General features: G+C 33.1%; 2 protein-coding genes and 1 long non-coding RNA gene across 3 annotated transcripts; 1 reads left to right on the forward strand and 2 right to left on the reverse strand.

The window, feature by feature from the left end:
• Nucleotides 1-5,661: 5,661 nt before the first annotated feature.
• LOC136063532 (3-oxoacyl-[acyl-carrier-protein] synthase I, chloroplastic-like) lies at nucleotides 5,662-6,000 on the reverse strand. Its single transcript, XM_065764047.1, has one exon. It carries the CDS (start codon nucleotides 5,998-6,000, stop codon nucleotides 5,662-5,664), a length of 339 nt encoding a protein of 112 aa, XP_065620119.1.
• Nucleotides 6,001-9,826: 3,826 nt separating this feature from the next.
• Nucleotides 9,827-13,328, reverse strand: LOC111992777 (receptor-like protein EIX1). Its single transcript, XM_065764071.1, has 2 exons — nucleotides 12,851-13,328; nucleotides 9,827-12,281 (listed from the first exon to the last, which is right to left on the reverse strand). The coding sequence occupies exons 1-2, from the start codon at nucleotides 13,266-13,268 to the stop codon at nucleotides 10,000-10,002; spliced, it is 2,700 nt and encodes an 899-aa protein (XP_065620143.1). The 5' UTR covers nucleotides 13,269-13,328; the 3' UTR covers nucleotides 9,827-9,999.
• Nucleotides 13,329-16,713: 3,385 nt separating this feature from the next.
• LOC136063528 (uncharacterized) lies at nucleotides 16,714-18,679 on the forward strand. The gene is made up of 2 exons (XR_010625152.1): nucleotides 16,714-17,047; nucleotides 18,132-18,679. It is a non-coding gene; the product is annotated as an uncharacterized LOC136063528 (long non-coding RNA).
• The last annotated feature ends 617 nt before the right edge of the window (nucleotides 18,680-19,296 follow it).

Genomic DNA, 19,296 nt, shown 5'->3' on the forward strand with positions numbered 1-19,296 from the left:
AAACGTGAGTAATAGGTTATTAATCCAAGCTAGTGACAATAATGTTAGCCAATTAGATTTGATGGGGGAGATGAAGAGTTGAGAGAAGGTGGGAGGAAAGTCATAGAAAGACTATTGCAAGGATGTGCCACTTGACAGAACCTCATGCACTCCTGCAGGAGGTCTGTGCTTATATATATATATAATATATGATTTTAACAAGAATTTAGATTAAAGTGGCTTCATTACTGAACTAACGGCTCGCCAAATCCCTAGTACATCCAAGAAGCCCCAAATCCTTGAAAAAAAAAAAAAAAAAAAATGTCTAAGTTGAAATTTATCAAGGAGTTTGTAGGTGGTAATTAAGCAATATGAAATAGGCTATAGAGAAGAAGAGAAGTTTTGCTTCAAAATAGTTCCATCCATGGACACTCCGTGGTGATACTGGTAAGTGAATAAAAAGGTTCAACATGTACTAAACACTTTTATTTTTTAATTAAGTTTTAAACCTTTCTTTTCAAAACCCATTCTCCAATACTTCTCTATTCTTTCTCTCTACATCTCTCATTTTCTCATGTTCTCTTGCATTATTCACCAGGACCTACATAGACTCTAAACCCAAAAAGTCATGAACCTTTTCCAGCTCAACCCCATGTTTGCTTAGCCTTTCGTTCACCCAAAGGTTAAATGTTATGTTAACGAAAAATTGTATTGACGCAACACGTAATTGATTACTAAATCTCTCTGATATATTGAGAAATTCTTTAATTACTGAATGTCTTTGGTATATTGAAAAATTCTTATTGAAAATTTAACTACAATATTTTGATGGATTGATAAAATGGTGTTACTTAATGTTATTACTTTTAACGTATGTTCGACATTCTACTTAACATTTTCATATAATAGCTTACAACAATATCCATGTATCGCGCGCAGGCTCTCTACTAGTTTTTCTGAATGTGTGGGTAGTGATATGGTCGCACATTAACAAGTCTAACACCTGGCTCCAATGGAATGCGATGATCATGCACTCTTGGCGGTGGTAGTGCAGTGGGTACGTGGAAGTTAGTGTTGTAGTGGAACAAAAGTTGTTCCATTTCGTGTGCTGCAACATTGGTCAAGGAAGTCCCTCCTTTTTGTTCTGACATACCCACTATTTTCATGAGAAACATATCTGACCCATTAGCCACCAAATGTTGCATTGATTGAATTGACTCTTGTACTACTCCTTTAGCGGTCTCACCTTGAATGAGGAAATTCTTCTTCTTCATACAAAATTCCATTGTTAAATTGTCCCAATCATGCAACACCTTTCCGAGGCTTCACAACCATTGCATTCCCAAAACAATATCGGAGCCTTGTAAATCCAAGGGGAAACATTGGTTTGAAATTGGTAACCTTGTATTTCCATAGGTACCGATAAATAAATTTTATCACATTGCAACTGATCTCCGTTAGCCACCATGACTTGAAATGCCGGGTTGGCACCTTGCAACAACCCATCTTTCTTGCAAATTTGAAATTGACGAAGTTGTGGGTGCTGCCACTATCAATAAGAATGTGTAGTGGTTTACCTTGGATCATACCACGCACACGCATGGTTTGGGGAGTATCCACTCCGGAAAGTGCATTAAAAGAGATCTCTGAAATAGTTTGTTGTGTTTCCCTTGTTGCTGTTTCTTCGTTCTCTTCTACTTCTTTTGACTTCAGCATGGTCTCCAACATGTAAACTTGTTGATTTTTGCATTTGTGGCCTAGTACAAACTTCTCATCGCAATTATAACAAAATCCCTTGTCACACCTCGCTTGCATTTCAGTCCAAGACAACCTTTTGAATCTAGTTCCTGGTGGAAGTTTTGGATTGGTGGAGGCTGTAACAGCTTGTCAAAGTGGTGTTGTTGGCAAGAGGCCATATCGTGGCGGTGCTCGCCTTTGCCACTGTAATATATCTTCTTGCAACCGGGCCAGGCTAGTAGCATGGACTAGAGTTGTAGGATGAAATAGCTTCACTTCTGATTGTATTTCGTCTTTCAATCCACCTATATAACTCCCCATCAAAGCTTTCTCTGGCCATTCTTGCACTCATGATGCTATCCGCTCAAATTGGGCTTGGTATCCTCTAACTGTCCCCGTCTATCATAATTTGGCTAAAGCCTCATCAAAGTCCTCATTATCAGAGGGTCCGAACCGAACACACAAGGCATGTGTAAATTCTTCCTATGAAACATCTCTTCATGCTTTCTCAAACCACTGATACCATTGGAGTGCCTCATCCAGTAGATTGAAAGAAGTGAGTAGAACCTTCTCATTATTTGCCGTTCTTTGATATCAAAAAAATTTCTCTGCCTTGTAAATCCATCCCATGGGATCTTCCCCATTGAATTGAGGAAAATCTACTCGAGAAAATCGAGTTTGTATCCCTCCAAAAGTTCCTCCATTTTGATTGGCTAAACCACCATTAGTCTCACGATTGCGGCTGGTTGATCCTTCTTCAAAATTGCTGTTTTGGTTGTCCATTCATTCCATTTTCCGTCCCATCTGTGCTATAGCGTTGGAGAGGGCTTCCACGCTTTCCTTTATATTAGTAAACTCCTTGGTGAATTCTTCCTTCTGAATGTCAAATTGGCTCCGAATAGAATGGTTGCTAACTTCCAAGGTTGATAAACGATCATCATGGGTTGTTGAGTGTGTAGGTGGTGGGTTGTTCGTCATCTAGCTCTGATACCAAATATTACAAACCCATGGGTAGAACTCACCCTTTAAAACCGGCTTACAATGGGAGGGTGCAAGAGCTTATAAACACATGGTTAAGCTTACACTTAACCAATATGAGACACTAGGATCATAACATACTTCTACTTTTGGTACGCACTCATTTCATTTCTCTGCGTCTTTATATCAATAATAGCTCAATTGCTAGAGATCCATTAACCAGACCTTAATCTCTTCCTAATTCTCTTAATACTTCTTCCTTTTTCTGATTTTCTGTTTATGTTACAATCCAAAGATTGCAACTCTGTAGTTTAATTTCCATTATAGTTCAGATTATACTACTGTTTGTGTTGGATAATAGCAGAGAATAAAGAGTCATTTTTCACTATGATTTTCCCCTGGTTGCGTAATAATATATTGTGATTTACCAAAAAAATTTGTTGGTAACTTATATGATATGATACATGGTGTTGTCTATTAAAAATTGCGTTTTTATTAGGTGGGTTTTTGAGTATAGTCTTAGATTTTTACGTTTTCTGAAGTTTGACCATGAAAGATGTGGTTGGATTACTTGATAGGGGATAAATGTGTGGTTAAAAAAAAAATTGTAATTTCATTCCATAGACAATTAACTCTTACTAGAGGTGATTTTAGAGTCTTTGACTTGGTAGGTATGTGAAAATTTATGTTGCTAATTTCGGAGTTATTGATTAGATAATGCAAATTGTGTTGCTGATGAGATTATTGTTCAACCTTAAACAGAGTCCTCTGCTCCATCTGGGGATTACCTTTCTTTGTTCTTCAATCCAAAAGCAATCTATAACCCCGTGGCAGTTGGCGAAGTTAGTGGATACTGTGAAAAAAAAGAAGTGTAGTCTCAGCTCTTAGAGCAGAAAAATGAGTCGTCAGTTGGATATTGTTCTTCTGTTGCATATTTGTTAGTTGCATTGATTGTGTTGAAGTTGTCAGTTGAGCCTTGTCTTGAACTGTAGTGGGACTGTTTGTTTTGAGTGTTTTTTTTTTTTAATGAAATCTTACTGATTTATCAAAAAAGAAATTGTTATTTATTTATTTTTTTGGAATGGAGTTTTTTCCACGTTGTTTAAGAGATGGGCATTGGATGCATATGCCAGATGTTGATTGAGTTTGGAAGGGTAACCTTCTTTTGGGTCTGATTACCTTGCCTATTCCCTAGGGTGGAAGCAATTATAAGAGAAGTGATTAGGCATAATATATTTATGACAATAGGTCAACAAATGAAGGGAATTCACTAGCACAGGCGGAAATGCATAACATGAGGTGATAACTTTTATGATATGGCACTTATGGTTATTTCATCTGCCTCTGCTTTCCTTTCTTTCTGTGAATAATTTTTATTCTTTAATTATATAATTTTTTAGTTTTCCTATTATTATTTTGCATATTTATTTTCTGTTTCATTGCAAGGAAAGTAGGGAATTGTTTGAATTGAAAATCAGAGTTCTGATAATGCATTAACATTTCGTTAATATTTCAAAAAACCTATTTATGTTGTGAATGGCTTATTTCAAAATACCACATGGTTAGTATGTTTCATAACGTATTTTGAATGGCTTATTTTGAGATTAGAGTTCTGATTTTTGTATGTTATCAATCAGGTGATGATTTTGGCTGGTTTCTTTTGTATGTTTGTCTAATTTATTATTAGCATTTGGAATTTTGGATTCTCATAACAAAATCCATCTATATGTGAAATTTGGAATGTGGGACTGGTTTATCAGTTATCACAACCAGTACTAATCCCTCCATGTAGGATCAAACTTTATGTTGGGATTTTATTGGCTTCTTCTGATTTGTTGTCTCCTTTGCTGCATGAAAAAACGTCTACCCCTGAATCAAATTCCTAATTACTGCTAACATAGGGAACTACTTTTCAACTATAGAAGTTGATTCATTACTATTTGTTGATGTGATGGAGTAATGGTTTGCTACAAATTGTTAGTACAAAGCATAACATTATTACTTGGATTGATTCTACAAGGGCTCTGATTTAAGAAATTAAGGCCATATTAAAGCATTTTTCATTCTGATTGTTGTGTTTGACATCTAAATGAGCCAAAATACTTGGAACTTAAAATATCATAGTCCTTTTGTTCCTATTTGTTCCCTCTGCAACTCTTTTTCTATTCCTGAGTAAGTTTGAATCAGGATCAGATGATTAGTAGCCCTTAAAAAGAGTCTCCTAAAATAAAATGAATTCCTGAGGTAATGCTCTATATGTCTGTCAACTTTGACCATTGCATGCATCATATGGGTAGTGTTCTATATGTTAGAGAACACTTCCAAACTTTGGTAGATAGAGTTAGTCTGTTTGGATCTTCATTAGTTCATTGCTAGGTAATTTAATAATGCATCTTCTGGTGTAGGATATTAGGGATTGTTGCTGCTCATTTCTTCTCTCTGAGCAGCTCTAATTACTCAGTGAATGAAGGTTCTCTTTTTAATTTTCTATACATATACATACATACATATATATATATATATATATCCATAGTTCTTGAGAAGATGGACTCAGATAGTTGACCTCTGAAACCAGCAATTCTGTTGATTCTTCTCCACTCTCTTCAGCACACTCAACTTCCTGCTGAACCACATAAACATGTTTCCACTAACGTTGAAAGATTCGAACATTGTGTCCCCTACAAATGCAGTAAAGAGCAGCAGCAAACATGATCTTAACCACTAACTTCGGGGAATACTAACCTTTCTAAGAACTGATCATCAGCAAAACCCATTCCTGCCCATCAACCTCATTGAAATTTATGTTGCATAAAGGATATAAGAAAGTTGTGTTGTTTTCACCTTGCAATGGCAAAGACAAGATTTAGTTTAATTATTCAAGTTTGCTTAATATTCTTTATTTAATGATAGTATATGTTGAAGAAATTGACGTATTTGTCTTCTGTAAACCATTATTACTATCTGAAATCAGTATCTAGCTATAAATCCAGTAACCCCAATAGGCATGACTGCAGCCTCAGTCCCACCAGCTACCAGGATTTCTGCCTCACCTTTTCTAATGTGATTAGCAGCTGAAAATAAGCAGTAATTTGCCGTTGAATAAGCAGTTGAAATGGAGTAATTAGGTCCCATTAAGTCAGTGTCTATAGCTAACAATGCTGAACCCATGTTGGTGATATAATAAGGAATGAAGAATGGTGTGCTTTTCTTATATCCCTTTTGGATTAGAGCTTCCACTGCAGTGCTGAACACTGTTAAGCCTCCCATGCATGTTCCCACTAGAACTCCAATTTTTGTTCTGTCCATCTGCAGGCCATGCAAAATGATAAATCTATAATGCTTAATGTACAAGCTGATAAACTACATTGTGCTGCTCATAGAATGACTAACTTTTTCAAGAACTTTCCAAGGTTGGCAATATAGAAAAGTTACTTGTTGCTTTCTACTTGAAATACCAGCGAGAAGATTTAGTTTAATTATTCAATTTTTTTTTTCATAATTAGAAAAAGTCACTTGGTTTTCATTTTCCAAATGAAAGTTCAATCTCTAAAAAGACGGGTCATGGTAATATAATTGTGATGCATTGAGCAGAACAATTAAGGTTCAATTGAAGATTCAGAAAATTGTATTCGTGTAATAAAAAATGAAGCAGAACAACCAATTGAAGATTCAGTAAATTCATTAATTTTTGCTATAACAAAACATTTCATAGGAGATCTAGAGAGGTTTGTTTTTTTTTTTTTTTTTTTTTTTTTTTTTTTTAAGAAAAATGTTTTTGTTGGTTATTGTCATTGGATTAACCGACGTTGTCACTGCCGGTTACTACTGTATTTCTTTGTTTTTCTGATAAGTAATGATTAGTTTTTTTATTAAAAAACAAAGCCAATCTAAGTACATTGCGAATGTAGTGTGGGGGCAATATAATCAAAGTCCCCAAATTACAAAGGTCTAACAAAACAGAAATTTAAAAACAAGAGTTACTACTGTATTTCATATGTCTTAAGCTATATTAATAAAGTTTCTAATATTTGTTAATGCACTCTTTGGTTGTTTAAAAACATGACAAATTAACTAAAATTTTGAAACGTATGTATATTTTACTTAGGATCCTATGTTGAATAAGCGCATGTACGGCGTACCCCCATTGAAACGAGGCTAATGTGAGAGGTGGCTTCGTTTTTAATGATCCGTAGTTTACCTAAGAAGTTATCAATTTCGAAAGTGTCATTGTTGAAAAGTTAAAAAGTTGAGTTACTGAACAGATCAATATGAGGTTTAATTAAGATTCAATGTTTTAGATTTATTTTCCTTTTATTTGATTCATTTTTTTTTCGACCAATAACTGGGGTTGGTTTGTCTTACATTCTTAGGATCTGAATGCTTGGCCACTTTGTAATGCTGTGAATTGTTAGGGGGACTGAGAGTGGAGTTCAATGGACCTAAACACTAACATAAATTTTAGAGTTAGAGTAGAAATGCTTGTGAGGTGTTAGGGGCAAGGGCCGGAGTTCAAGTTTTCAGGGAGGAACTTCACACACATATACACTTAGATTAGGTTAGAGTAGAAATTCTATCTTATATTACAAAAAAAAAAAAAAAAAATATCAAAGATGTACAAGAATTTAACCAAATACTTCACACGACCAAATTCATTAAGAACCATTTACAATACAAAAATCTAGATAATTTAACCATTTGACCATCAAAATTCATGTATATTCATTTAAAAATTCTTAAAACACATTATTATAATTTATTGTAATTTAAAATGATACTATGAATCTTTAAAAATCATTTATTATAAATAGCAAATGAAATATTAGAATACTATTTCAAACAAACAACAAATATGAATACCTTACAAAATCTTACTAATGACATGTTGGTGAAATATTTTCGAAGGTGGGAAATGATTCAGCAACACTATTAGGAAATATCAAGTTTAGGTATAACAAAAACAACTTTTTCAATTTATATATACTAATTTATTTCCCTCTATATAAGTTATGCAATCTATTAATTTAATTCCTTCCTTTTCTTAATTAGTCGCGAAAGCTTCAACGAATTAACATAAAACAAATCGGTCCTCCAAAAAATTCCGCTCATTCCATATTTCAGTCACCCAACCCTACTAGATGACAAAGCAAAAAAACTGACCTTTTATATATATATAAAATTGTTATGAAGCAAAGAATCCACATGCACTACTCATAGTGGGAACATACAATACTTCTTGAATGAAGAAGTCATTGAAGAAAAAAGATTGATTGAAGCAGCTCTTGCATATGGTGATTTTATTGCAACGTATATTCTATGAGTCATGTTGCTTTGTGAATCAAAGCCTAAAGGCATAGGTAACCTCTTGGAAATTTTAAATTATGAACATGGGAAGCATGCTTCTAAAATGCCAAAAAATGCTTCGACTACTTGTTGCGGGAACCGCCCTGTATTAAAGTCCAAACTTTCAAGCATACCAAAAATTGGAATGGGACATTGGAACTGAGATGAACCTTATCCTTGTGGTTATGAAGAATTTGTGGTTACGTGCAAAGATGCTCAATTTAGTATTTACCTTGAAATGTTGAAATTAGTGACTAGGCTTTTTTAGTTCCTTTTTTTTTTTTCATTGTAGCATCACTTAAATAATAAAATGCAATATTTTGTTTTTTATTCATTTTTTGTTAAACTTGGTAAAAGTTTTACAATTATGATTTCTTTAAAGGTTTGCTAAAAGGAATGATTATGGATTGTGGGATATTCGAAGCGTGATGAACCTTATCCTTATGGTTATGAAAAATAGGTTTTTTTAATTCTCTTTTCTTTTTTCTTTTTTTCATTGTAGTACGACTTTAGTAATAAATTGTAATATTTTGTTTTTTTATCCATTGTTTTATCTAATTCCAAAAAAAAAAAAAAAAAAACCAATAGCATCGCTAAATAATAAAATGCAATTTTTTTTTTTCATTATTTTATCTAATTCTATCCTCCATGTGATAAACCCAAAAATCCCAAAAAAAAAAAAAAAAAACAATAGCATACTACAATTACAAGCGGTTACATACTAGTATATATATTACACACACTAGCCTCTAAGCACTCGCTCACATACGTACTTAAAAGCTCTTCTATTTTTTTTTTTTTTAAAGGTTAATAATTTTCATTCATCATAATTAGGGGTTGTTGCATCCTTCAATCACAAAATACCTAGGGGTGTATAAGATTTATATACAATAACTATTTTACCCATAAAAATTAACTTGGGAGTAGGTTTTTTTTCATAAAAAATTTAAAAATAACGAGATATTAGGAACAAGGAAATTTTTTTTTTTTTTTTTTTTTTTCTTTTAAGACTTTTTTTTTTTATAATTTTTATGTGAAACAGTTAAGCCATATTAAAAGTAGAAAAAAAAATCTTTTTTGTGTGTGTGTGTGTGTGGAAAACATGAGTTTAGGTAGTTGGAACATTTCAAATACCTGAATATAGAGTGTTCCTATTTTATAGGCAATATTTTAGTGCAAGCTAGACGTGCATTTTTACTTGACTATTCTTTAGTTTTGTCTTTACTTAAACTTAGGAGCGTTGGGGGGTATTTTTGAACCAACAAAATATCTAGTCCAAAGAAAGAAAGCCCCTTAAATAGTAGTATAGATAACCAATGCTTAACGAAAATTTAATTAGATTTAAAATTACTTCCTTTGACCACTTGATTTTTTTTTCCTTGTCCATTGATTACTTGGATTTTCCTATGCTGGTAGAGAATAAAAGCCTTGCTCTGTTTATTAGCAACTAGCAACATTTTATTTAGGGGGTAAAAGTATAAATTTTACATAAAATATAGGAATACGCCTGAAAATTTTTTTTAGGACCTGTTGAGATGCAAACACGTGTCAAATTTAGTACTCTTATGCACTAGACCCGTTGAGATACTAATACACACCCAAAACAAATTGGGCAAGTAATCATTTATGAAATTGAAGTTGACTATCCAAATTATCAAACATATTACCTACACAACCAAAATGCAAAAGATGCAAACAAAGATTGAATTGGACAAAAATTAAAATAATCTTCTACATCTTATCCAAGATAAATTTCAAATGAATCAGAACCTTGAAATTCAAAAATGTAAACTTAGAAATCAAAGCGGAAAAGAACATTGGCAAATTATCAAATAGGTCAACTACAAAGGAAAACACGCGTATAACTAATGGAAAAACCAAGATAAAAAATATTTAACTTACAATTTCACAAAACACATGCATACCTCAAATTTAGAACTAAAATAGCTTTCCAATCTACAAACTTCAATTTTTTTCTAGCCCAAATATCATTTTCAAATGAACTACTTTCAATGCAATTAGCAATGATATCCTATCTTTGATGTCATCATAGAAACGAAAGTAACAGTGTCTCCATGACTTCTTCAATAATAGGGTGCCACAAACACTCCAAAATCCTACAACAAACCCGAGTCCAATGCTAGCATAGAACCATATCCTTTCATAATCATCTCCACCTTGTTTGTCATCAACACCAGTAATAGTTGGGCCATCAGATGCTTCATCTCCTAGACACTTGGTCAGAAGAGGAGACCCACACAACAAAGGGTTTCCCTTGTATATGGTTGCATCAATTAGTGTTTGGAGCTGATTACCAGATGGGATTCTTCCTGTCAAGTTGTTAAAAGAGAGGTTCAAGTGTACTAAGGAAGTCAAAGAAGACATGCTTCCAGGAATAGCACCAAAAAGACTATTGTTTGAGAGATCAAGTGTTTCTAGCCACCGCATGTTTCCTATATTCTTGGGAATGCTTCCAATTAGATGATTCATTGACAAGTTTAGCGTACCCAATCTTGTGAGGCTTGTTATTTGAATAGGAATTCCTCCTGTCAAACTATTCCCTGAAAGATCAATGCAGGTAACAAATTGGAGAGTGCGATCATATTCATACTCTCTTCCTTTTGTCACAATGTATGCTTTCTCTGTATAGTTCTCAATAGGCTTGTACCCAAAGATGTTCTGATCAACCATAGCAGTAAAATTGTTGAAACAGTTTGGAATGGCCCCAAAGAGATTATTTTGTGCAAGATCTAGGATGCAAAGTTTATAAAGATTGCACCATTTTTTAGGGATGGTTCCGTTGAATAGATTTGATCGTAGGCGTAGCATGAAGATGTTTGATTCTATCCATGACGGAAGATTCCCCGAGAGATGATTCCCCCCCAAATCCATGCTCACAATAGAACAATTTTGTAATGAAGAAGGAATTTCTCCACTAAGATTGTTGTTGCTCAACACTAATATAGAAAGGTTTCCTAAGAAACCCATTGAGCTGGGAATTTTTCCACATATGTTGTTCTCTGAAATATCCACAACGCGCAAACCTATTTGTGACTCATTCCAATTATGAGGGAGCTTCCCTGAAAGATTATTTCTCCTGAGGACAAGAATATTAAGATGTTTTATTTTTGATATGGACAAAGGAATTGTACCAGAGAGTTGGTTCTCTGAAAGATCTAAATATTGCAAGTTTGGCATTAGATCACTAATATTTGATGGGATAGGACCTGAAAACAAATTGCTTTGCAAAAATAGCTTAGCCACATTTGGAAATACTAATTGGTGCGGCAAGTTCCCTTTTATCTGATTGTTGGATAAATCCAAGATGGTGAGTTGAGCAGATATCATAGGGAACCATTCCTCAGGTATAGTGCCTTCGATTCCAACGTTTCTTAGGGTGACATAGGTGGGCTCACTTTGAAATTTAAGCCATAGAGGAAATTTGGGGCCAATGCGACAACCTTCTAGATGAAGAGATTTAAGGCTAGGAGGAAACCCATCATGTGTCACATTGAAAACTAGAGACTGATTTTTATTAGTTGTGAGCATAAACTCTTCTAGATTTATGAGATTCATCAATTGGGCTTCTGTTATGACACCTTCCCAAGAATTTTCTAAGAGATACAATTTGACTAGCGTTGAGAGTTGCCCAAAACTTTCTGGAATGGTTCCATTCATCTCATTATATGAGAGGTCCAACTCATTCAAGGATGACAAATTGCCAAAAGAAGCTGGAATTGAACCATAAAAGTGGTTACCAGCTAGATAGAGGTATTGCAAGCTCCCAAGTCTCCCAAGTCTCCCAAATGAGTCAAGGATTTTTCCTCCTTGATTGGTAAAAGTCAAATCAAGTTTTGTGAGGCTCGTAAGATTAAACAACCATTGAGGTATGGAGGTGTTAAATGAGTTGTATGATAAATCAAGGACAACAAGAGAGGTGAAATTAAGGAAAGTAAGGGAAGATGGAAGGTGTTCAAGCTGACATGAACATAAACTTAACTCCAGAAGGGAAGGAAGCATGTTAATTGCATGCAGCCAATCTGCTTTGGTATGATTGATCTTCACTTCCCCCATATACAGTTTCTGTAAAGAAGAGAGACTTGAGACCCAATCCAAATTTTTGGTAAACAAATTGTAGTTTCCTTCAAGGTTAAGATGTGTCAGGCTCGGCAGATTGCCGAGATAAGGACTAATCTCCCCTGAAAGAGATGCATTTACATCCCCTGAAAAAGACGCTTTAACATCCCCTGAAAAAGATGGATATATAAGAGGTATTAGATACATCAAGTTCTCTACTATGCCAAAAAATTCAAGAATTCAAATACCTTTATGTGTGTTTGGATGACATGATTTGGACATTTAAATTTGGATTTGAGTGATTAAAATTCAAATAATTTGTTTAGGAAGTTTAAAAAAGGTCAAGAATTTGAATTTGGCAAATCTGCCAATGATTTTAAACCTTTAAAATTTAAAATGCTTAGATTTGAAATAAACTCCTAAACTCCATGGATTTGAAATCCTTTAATTTCAAATCTATTAATTTCAAATCCAAATCCAACTTCCCAAATACAACCTAAAAGTCATTCCAAATTTTTTTTTTGCTGAACAAAGTCATTCTAACTTAAGGGTCATTTAGATAGAGGGGAGAAAGAAGGGAGTGAAGGGGAGTAGAGTTGAGTTAATTGAAAATATGCTAATTTTAGATCAAATCTACTATATTCTACTTTACTCTATCTACCTCCCTTTCAATTTAAACGGACTATTAGATTCAAGTAATTTAAATATTCAAAGTGAATCAAAGAAAAAGTTATCTTACCGCGCCATGGCCAATGTGACTTACAAGACCTACGATTATAAATATGAGACAATCTGGAACAATATAAGGCTGAAACGGGTTTATTAGGATTAAGTGCTAAACGGGTTATACCATCTGGATAATCAAAGTGCCTGTGGCGTCCGGCTGGGTTGCTAAGATTGAGCTGGGTAACATGACCTGATTCGTTGTCACACTTTACGCCTTTCCATTGGCAGCAATCTTCACCGAACCATGAAGAAAGCTTACCTGGAAAATCAATTACGCCTGCCTTGAATCTGACAAGTGCTTCTCTTTCACTTTGGATGCATTTCACTGTCACATTATTAGTCTGACTCTGATTTTCAGTGCATGAACCCAGTTTGAATATCAAGGACAAAAGAAGAAATACAACAACAGTATGATTATAATTAACCATCATGGAGTATTTTGCTGGTAGAAACAACGCTAATGGTGAGTCTTGTGGATTTTTATGAAGCGAAAGCCGTGCATTAGCGATGAATATAAATCAAGTGTGAACTAACTTTAGATTGAAATGGTCAGGTCAAGGATGACCTTGTTGTTTCCACGATCGAACATAGAAGTCTTTTTTTTTTTTTTTTTTTTTTAAACACGGTAAGTGAAAGTTCTTTCCACACGGTACGTTATGGACCCATTTTCCACTCGTCGGAGACTACTTTTCCCCTTTTTGCACGTTGCAGGAATCATATGATTCGTATTGCTTTTTCTAACTTTTGTATTGGTACTTGTTTAGTCTGTACGCTATTACTAAAATAGTCCTACTTTAATGGGAAAACTAGTAGAAAAACATTAACACTAGTATAGGTGTAGGCAGAGATTAATCCATAGATTTTTATATAACTATTAGAGGTTTTACTAGTTGATTTAACTAAAATCTAAGTCAGGCCGGCAGCATATAAAAAATCAAACGTTGCATTATTTTACTTAAATACGCTCTCAACAATTTTTTACCGTCTCCATATTTTTTTGCATTTTCTTCTTGTGATTTCTTCCAATCGTATGGCTTCATCGTTTATCCTTATCTTCTGAATTTTTTTTTTTTTTTTTTCATTTCTTTCCTTCTCCTTCACGGCTACAGATCTGGATGGCACCATTTTTTTTTTTTTTTTCGTTTGACTTTTTGAACTTTGAACCCACCCAAAATTTCCCCCAACTTTGAACATGGCAACGCCATGGAACTCAATTTGGAGAGAAGTTTTGGTAGTCAAGATCTAGATGAGGCTGATTTCCCACACGGTAAGCCAAAGTTCTTCCACATTCTAGCGCACCAAGACTCTTTCGTGAGTCATAGGTCAGCGTAAACTGTAAACCATACTATTCCTTTTCCACACGGCAAGTCGGTAACTTTAAGCTTTTTTTTTTTTTTTTTTTAAATAATTGGATAATTTGGGAGGGAATTTTTTGATTCCTAGGCATCTTACTTACAGGAAGTAACCAGCCCACAAGGATAGACTCATCAGATTGTCAGAAAAGAATTTATGGGTCCGTTTGGATACAATTTATTGTTGCTAAAAACTGATTGTTACTGAAAACACTCTAGTAAAATAATTTTTAAATGTATGAATATTACCATGGAACTCATTTTTAATATTTTTTAATGCGTGAACAGTGTATACATAGTGTATAAACAGTGCATACACTGTTCATAAACAGTAAATATTGTCTCTCAAAGTCAACAAATGCAGGCACAAAAAAAAAAAAAAGGAGAAAACAAGCTTTGAAAACATAGACGCTGGATTAATTGCTATCCAAACCCACACTATATCTATATTTATATAATACTAAAAGTTGAAGCGTAACAATTAATGTTGCTACGCTTACATTGAGCTACATCAGCAGCTATGTTATTTCTATCATATTTTCTGATTTTATCCTATAATTTTAAAATAGTTTTTATCAATTTTAAAATACTAATAAATCTAAAATAATTCTCAGCCCTATCTCTATCATAAAGCCCACTTCTTACATATTTAATTCCACCTTAAAGCACAAATTCAAAACCTTTTCAATCAAAACCTTTATGAAACCTTTGTTTTCTTCCTTTCCTTTTGTTGCAAGCACGTCACTTTTTTTTTTTTTTTTAAGTCTTTGATGATTGTTTATTTCAAAATTAATTCTTAGTGGCAAAATGTGTTGCAAACGTTTGAGTTTCACCGTCTGCTAACCATTTGGCACAGGATATATACTAAAAAAAAACTACTAGAGAAAGAGATATAATCGACAATTGCTTGAGTTTCATTGTCTGCTAAACTTTTTTTTTTTTTTTTTTTGATAAAGTCTGCTAAACGTTTGGCACAACTAATATAAAAAAAAAAAAAAATGCCAGAGAAAGAGATAAAGGAATATATATCCGCTAGAGAAAGAGATATAATCGACAAACGTTTGAGTTTCACTGTTTGGTAAACTTTTTATTATATAAATATATATATAAAGTCTACTAAACATTTGGCACAGGTATATATTAAAAAAAAAAAAACTGCAAGAGAAAGAGATAAATGAACATATATCGATAGAGATTAGGGAGCATCCGTGAGTCACAAAGAGAGAAATCTGATATGATGCAGAGAGAGTTGGAGAGAGATTTGAGGGAGGCCTCTTCACTACTGTCAGTCCAATCTCCCTCCATCTTCCGGTTCCACACACTTGTCAGTAAGTTTTAATTTCTTGAAAACTTGAGGATGGTGCTAGGGTACGACCATGGGTACAAACTTTTTCAATTCCGACCTAGGCTCGATATCAGAACATTTTTCTCGGTAATTTCAACTAATCTTTCATCCTATTGTCTTCAACTAATCGCTTATCCTATTGTCTTCATATAGGTTTGCTGTCAATTTAGGGATTTGTTGAAATCAGGGAAACAACCTAAATGATCAAAATCTACCTGAATTGTTATTAGGATTTTTCTTTTCCAATTTCTGGGTTTTGGTCCTTTGCTTTCATGAGTTTCAATTTCAGTTTTATGTTCCTTTTTTTTTTTTTTTTTTTTTTTTTTTTTTTTTTTACTTTTCTGGTTTGCTATTTAGGTTATTAGAGAAGAAGAAAGAGAAGGCAGTGGAGCAACATAGGCCAAGAAGGGATAAGATTTTTCAAATCCACAATGATTACAAGGTTGCCCACGACTCATTCCCAACAGGTATTTCCCAAAATAAAAATTTTGCTTGTATTTTCATGCTATGACCCTTGCTTTTATGAATACATGTACATGATGTTTAGTGCTTCCTCTAACTTTATAAAGCCACATATAAATCACATAGGATATCACCATTCACCAACTGAACACTTCTCTTAACTTGTGTCAAATCACATGTTAAGGACATGAGTGGGTTTGGTTGATAGTTGATACCAATATTAATCTACAACAGATTTGAAACAATAACCTTGATTTTGACGCTAAGAAGAAATGCAAGCCTTTTGTTGTAAAATTAGTCTCTGTCACATTCCAGAGTTGGTAATGATAAATAACTATAACCATTACTTTTAGTTGCAGAGAAATTATGAATCTATCAACTATCGAACTATTTGACTAAGGCAAATAACATTTGAGCTGATAATGGATTTTTCTTTGCATGTTCCCTCATTAGGCACATCTCTTAGGCCTGTTTAGTTGCCCATGAATCAAAACCATTCATATTTTGTATAATACTACATTCAAAAATTGTCATATATTGGATAGAATGACTTATTTGTGCAAATTCATGAAATGCCACTCCAATTTTTTTCATTGAAATAAGTTATATGGTTTCACGTTTGGGCTATGTTTTATGCTACATCATTTGCTATTTGAAATAAGTTAACAGTTTTGTGTTTTACTATAATGTGGATTTTAGCAAAAATTTTCCTTTTTTTTTTTTTTGAGAAAATTGGTTTGAATTCAAAATGGCTTCAAAGTGAGGTTATGATTAGTTCAAAATCCTTTTATGATTGTCCTGCCTATATGCATATAAGCATGCAAGGTTGTGTGTGTATTTTTCTCATTGGGAATAATTAATTTCATTAAATGTCTTACTTATATTTGGAGGGTATTTTTTAAATTGTAGGTTTGGCGAATTGACCGGTTTTTACTTGAGTTCTTCTGTGATGCAGAAGGTACATTTTTATGTGTCACAGTATGCATTCTTTGGCAAAGATGTTGTTGAGTTGGGGGGTTGCCATTCTTCATCGCTTGGAGTTTTTAAAATGGTTAGTGAGGTTATTACTTTAATTTTAGGAGTTTCCTCTTACCTATTTTCTTTATTTGGCCCTTTGTTTTACTAATCTACTTAAATTGAGTTCTTTTAATTCAAGGTTTTCTGAGTTAGGTTTGATATTATTGAAATAAAAAAATTTCTAAGCAAGGTATGCTTCTTTAGTTTTAGATATTAATTTTTGTGTGTCAATGTCTTTTAATTACTGTTTTGTTTGTATATTTAGCTACTATAGTTTCTTTTTTTCTTTTTCTTTTTTTGGGTTTCTTCATTGTATGTTATATAATTTATTTGGAGTTTGATATTAGAATTCATGTTTATGAAATTTTAACTGTATGTTAGAATTTTTTTTTTTTTTTTTTTTTTTTTTTTTTTTTTTTTTTTCTGAAGCCTAATTAATTTAGTTTTGCATATAATTCTAAACATAAAAGCCAATTAGGACTAGATGTGGTGCATAATTGAACATAAGTGTAGAATTTAGAGGTCGGGCTTGGTGCAATGATAATTACCTTCCACAAAACAAGTCACTATGGTAGTTGGAAATACTAGGTGTGGCCCATCTTTTTTTGGTTTCAAGCAGTCACAAATCACATAAACTTGCAAAATAATTTGGATTCCATTCTTTTTGGCAAAATCTTTTTGTTGCGAACAATATACTCCTATGAAACTAAAGCTCCAATTGTTTCCAATTGATGATGGCACTCGGAAAAGGGCGAGATTAAAAAAATTTATTTTTTTGATAAGTGAGATTTAAAATAAATAAAAACCTTATGAGGGTAGTATGAGATACATAAAATGAAATTTATTTCTTTCCATATGTTCCACTTTTCACAACATAATTAAGCATAATCCTCACATGAAGCTTTTTTTTTGGTTTGTGTATATAGTTAATTTTTAATTGTCTTGGTTATTTGTAGTTCTTTTGGGCACTAATATATATTTGTCTCAATTTCGTGATACTTTGACGAGGATTTTCTTTCATTGTTGCTTTTAATTATTTTTTTTATAGGTTTGGGAAGAATTTTAGACTTGCATTTTTTTTTTTTTTTTTTTTTATATAAGTAATTGCCTCTTTGCAGTAAAAAATTTTCGACTGAGGTTTTGGTTTTTCTTTCATCAAGCCAAAGCAATCGTGGTAACTCTTGCTGCTACTATTGGCTTGCAAGAAGTAATGGGAGGACATACACTGTTATAGCAGTGATTTATCTAGAGAGTTTAGTTTGATTTGCATTTTGGTTATTAAAATGTTCCCTCAAACATCACTATGTTAGCTTTTAAAGTTACTATTGCCATATAATTTTTTTTTTCTTTCAATGGGGTATTGTAATAATTGTGGAAATTGTTATCAGATGAATAAAAGTATTCGGGTTGCTCAATGATTTGCTATACAGGATCTGATGATTAGTAAGTATTTGGTTCCAAGATTACTAAAGCCAAGAGTGTGAAATAGTTACAGATTTTTTTGGGGCTGTTTGTTTTTGTGGCCAAATGTCAATTGGGCATGAGCTTTTCATGGGATGTTATGCATCTAAGTATGCATCAAAAATGTGTTTGGCGTGGTAGCAGTATGAAATTGAGACAACTGATAATGAAATTGAAAATTGGGAAATGATTTGTTTGCGCTTTAGTAGCAAGTTAAATCTAGATTGGCTCTTCAATTAAAGGATCATATAGAATAATTGTTCAAATTTTTCTTTCTTTCTTTCTTTTTTTTTTTTTTCTTTTTTTGCGTTGAAAAATGTGATACAAACATCAAGTAAAATTTCATTTTGGTAAACTTTGTTGACCGTAACCCCTCTCTAATTGGCCATTGAAACAAAAGTGCGTAAATATTAACCTTAAACACATTCAATCCAGAGAAACTCCACTCTTAAGAACATTTCACAGTTGGTTTTACACACTCTTTTAGACCCAAACACATTATACCATTAAAAAAAAGTTTAAAATTATATTAAACTATAGATTTACAACTCAAAATGATGTTTTACCTCTTTTCTTCTTTTTAATTTTTAATTTTAATTTTAATTTTCAATAGAATGTAATCCGCTACACAATGATTACTCTTTATAGAATAAAAGAAATATTAAATTTATTTTTCAATAGCATTCCCGTGCATCGCACGAGTTAAAGACTAGTTATTTTTAATTAACATTCGGTCTATCTATATTAATCTACAAATTGTTTTAGTTAACTTCCAAGTTGCTTAGGTACTCCTTTTACCTCTTTCTTTTGTGTGTGTGTTTG

The sequence above is a fragment of the Quercus suber genome, unplaced genomic scaffold (genome assembly GCF_002906115.3).
Source record: "Quercus suber isolate HL8 unplaced genomic scaffold, Cork oak 2.0 scaffold_539, whole genome shotgun sequence".
Lineage (NCBI taxonomy): Eukaryota > Viridiplantae > Streptophyta > Magnoliopsida > Fagales > Fagaceae > Quercus > Quercus suber.

Coding starts and splice junctions, on each gene's coding strand:
- LOC136063532 (XM_065764047.1), bottom strand. CDS start 6,000: ATGGACAGAACAAAAATTGGAGTTCTAGTGGGAACATGCATGGGAGGC.
- LOC111992777 (XM_065764071.1), bottom strand. CDS start 13,268: ATGATGGTTAATTATAATCATACTGTTGTTGTATTTCTTCTTTTGTCC. Junction 12,282..12,850: donor GTCACATTGGCCATGGCGCG/GTAAGATAACTT, acceptor CATCTTTTTCAG/GGGATGTTAAAGCGTCTTTT.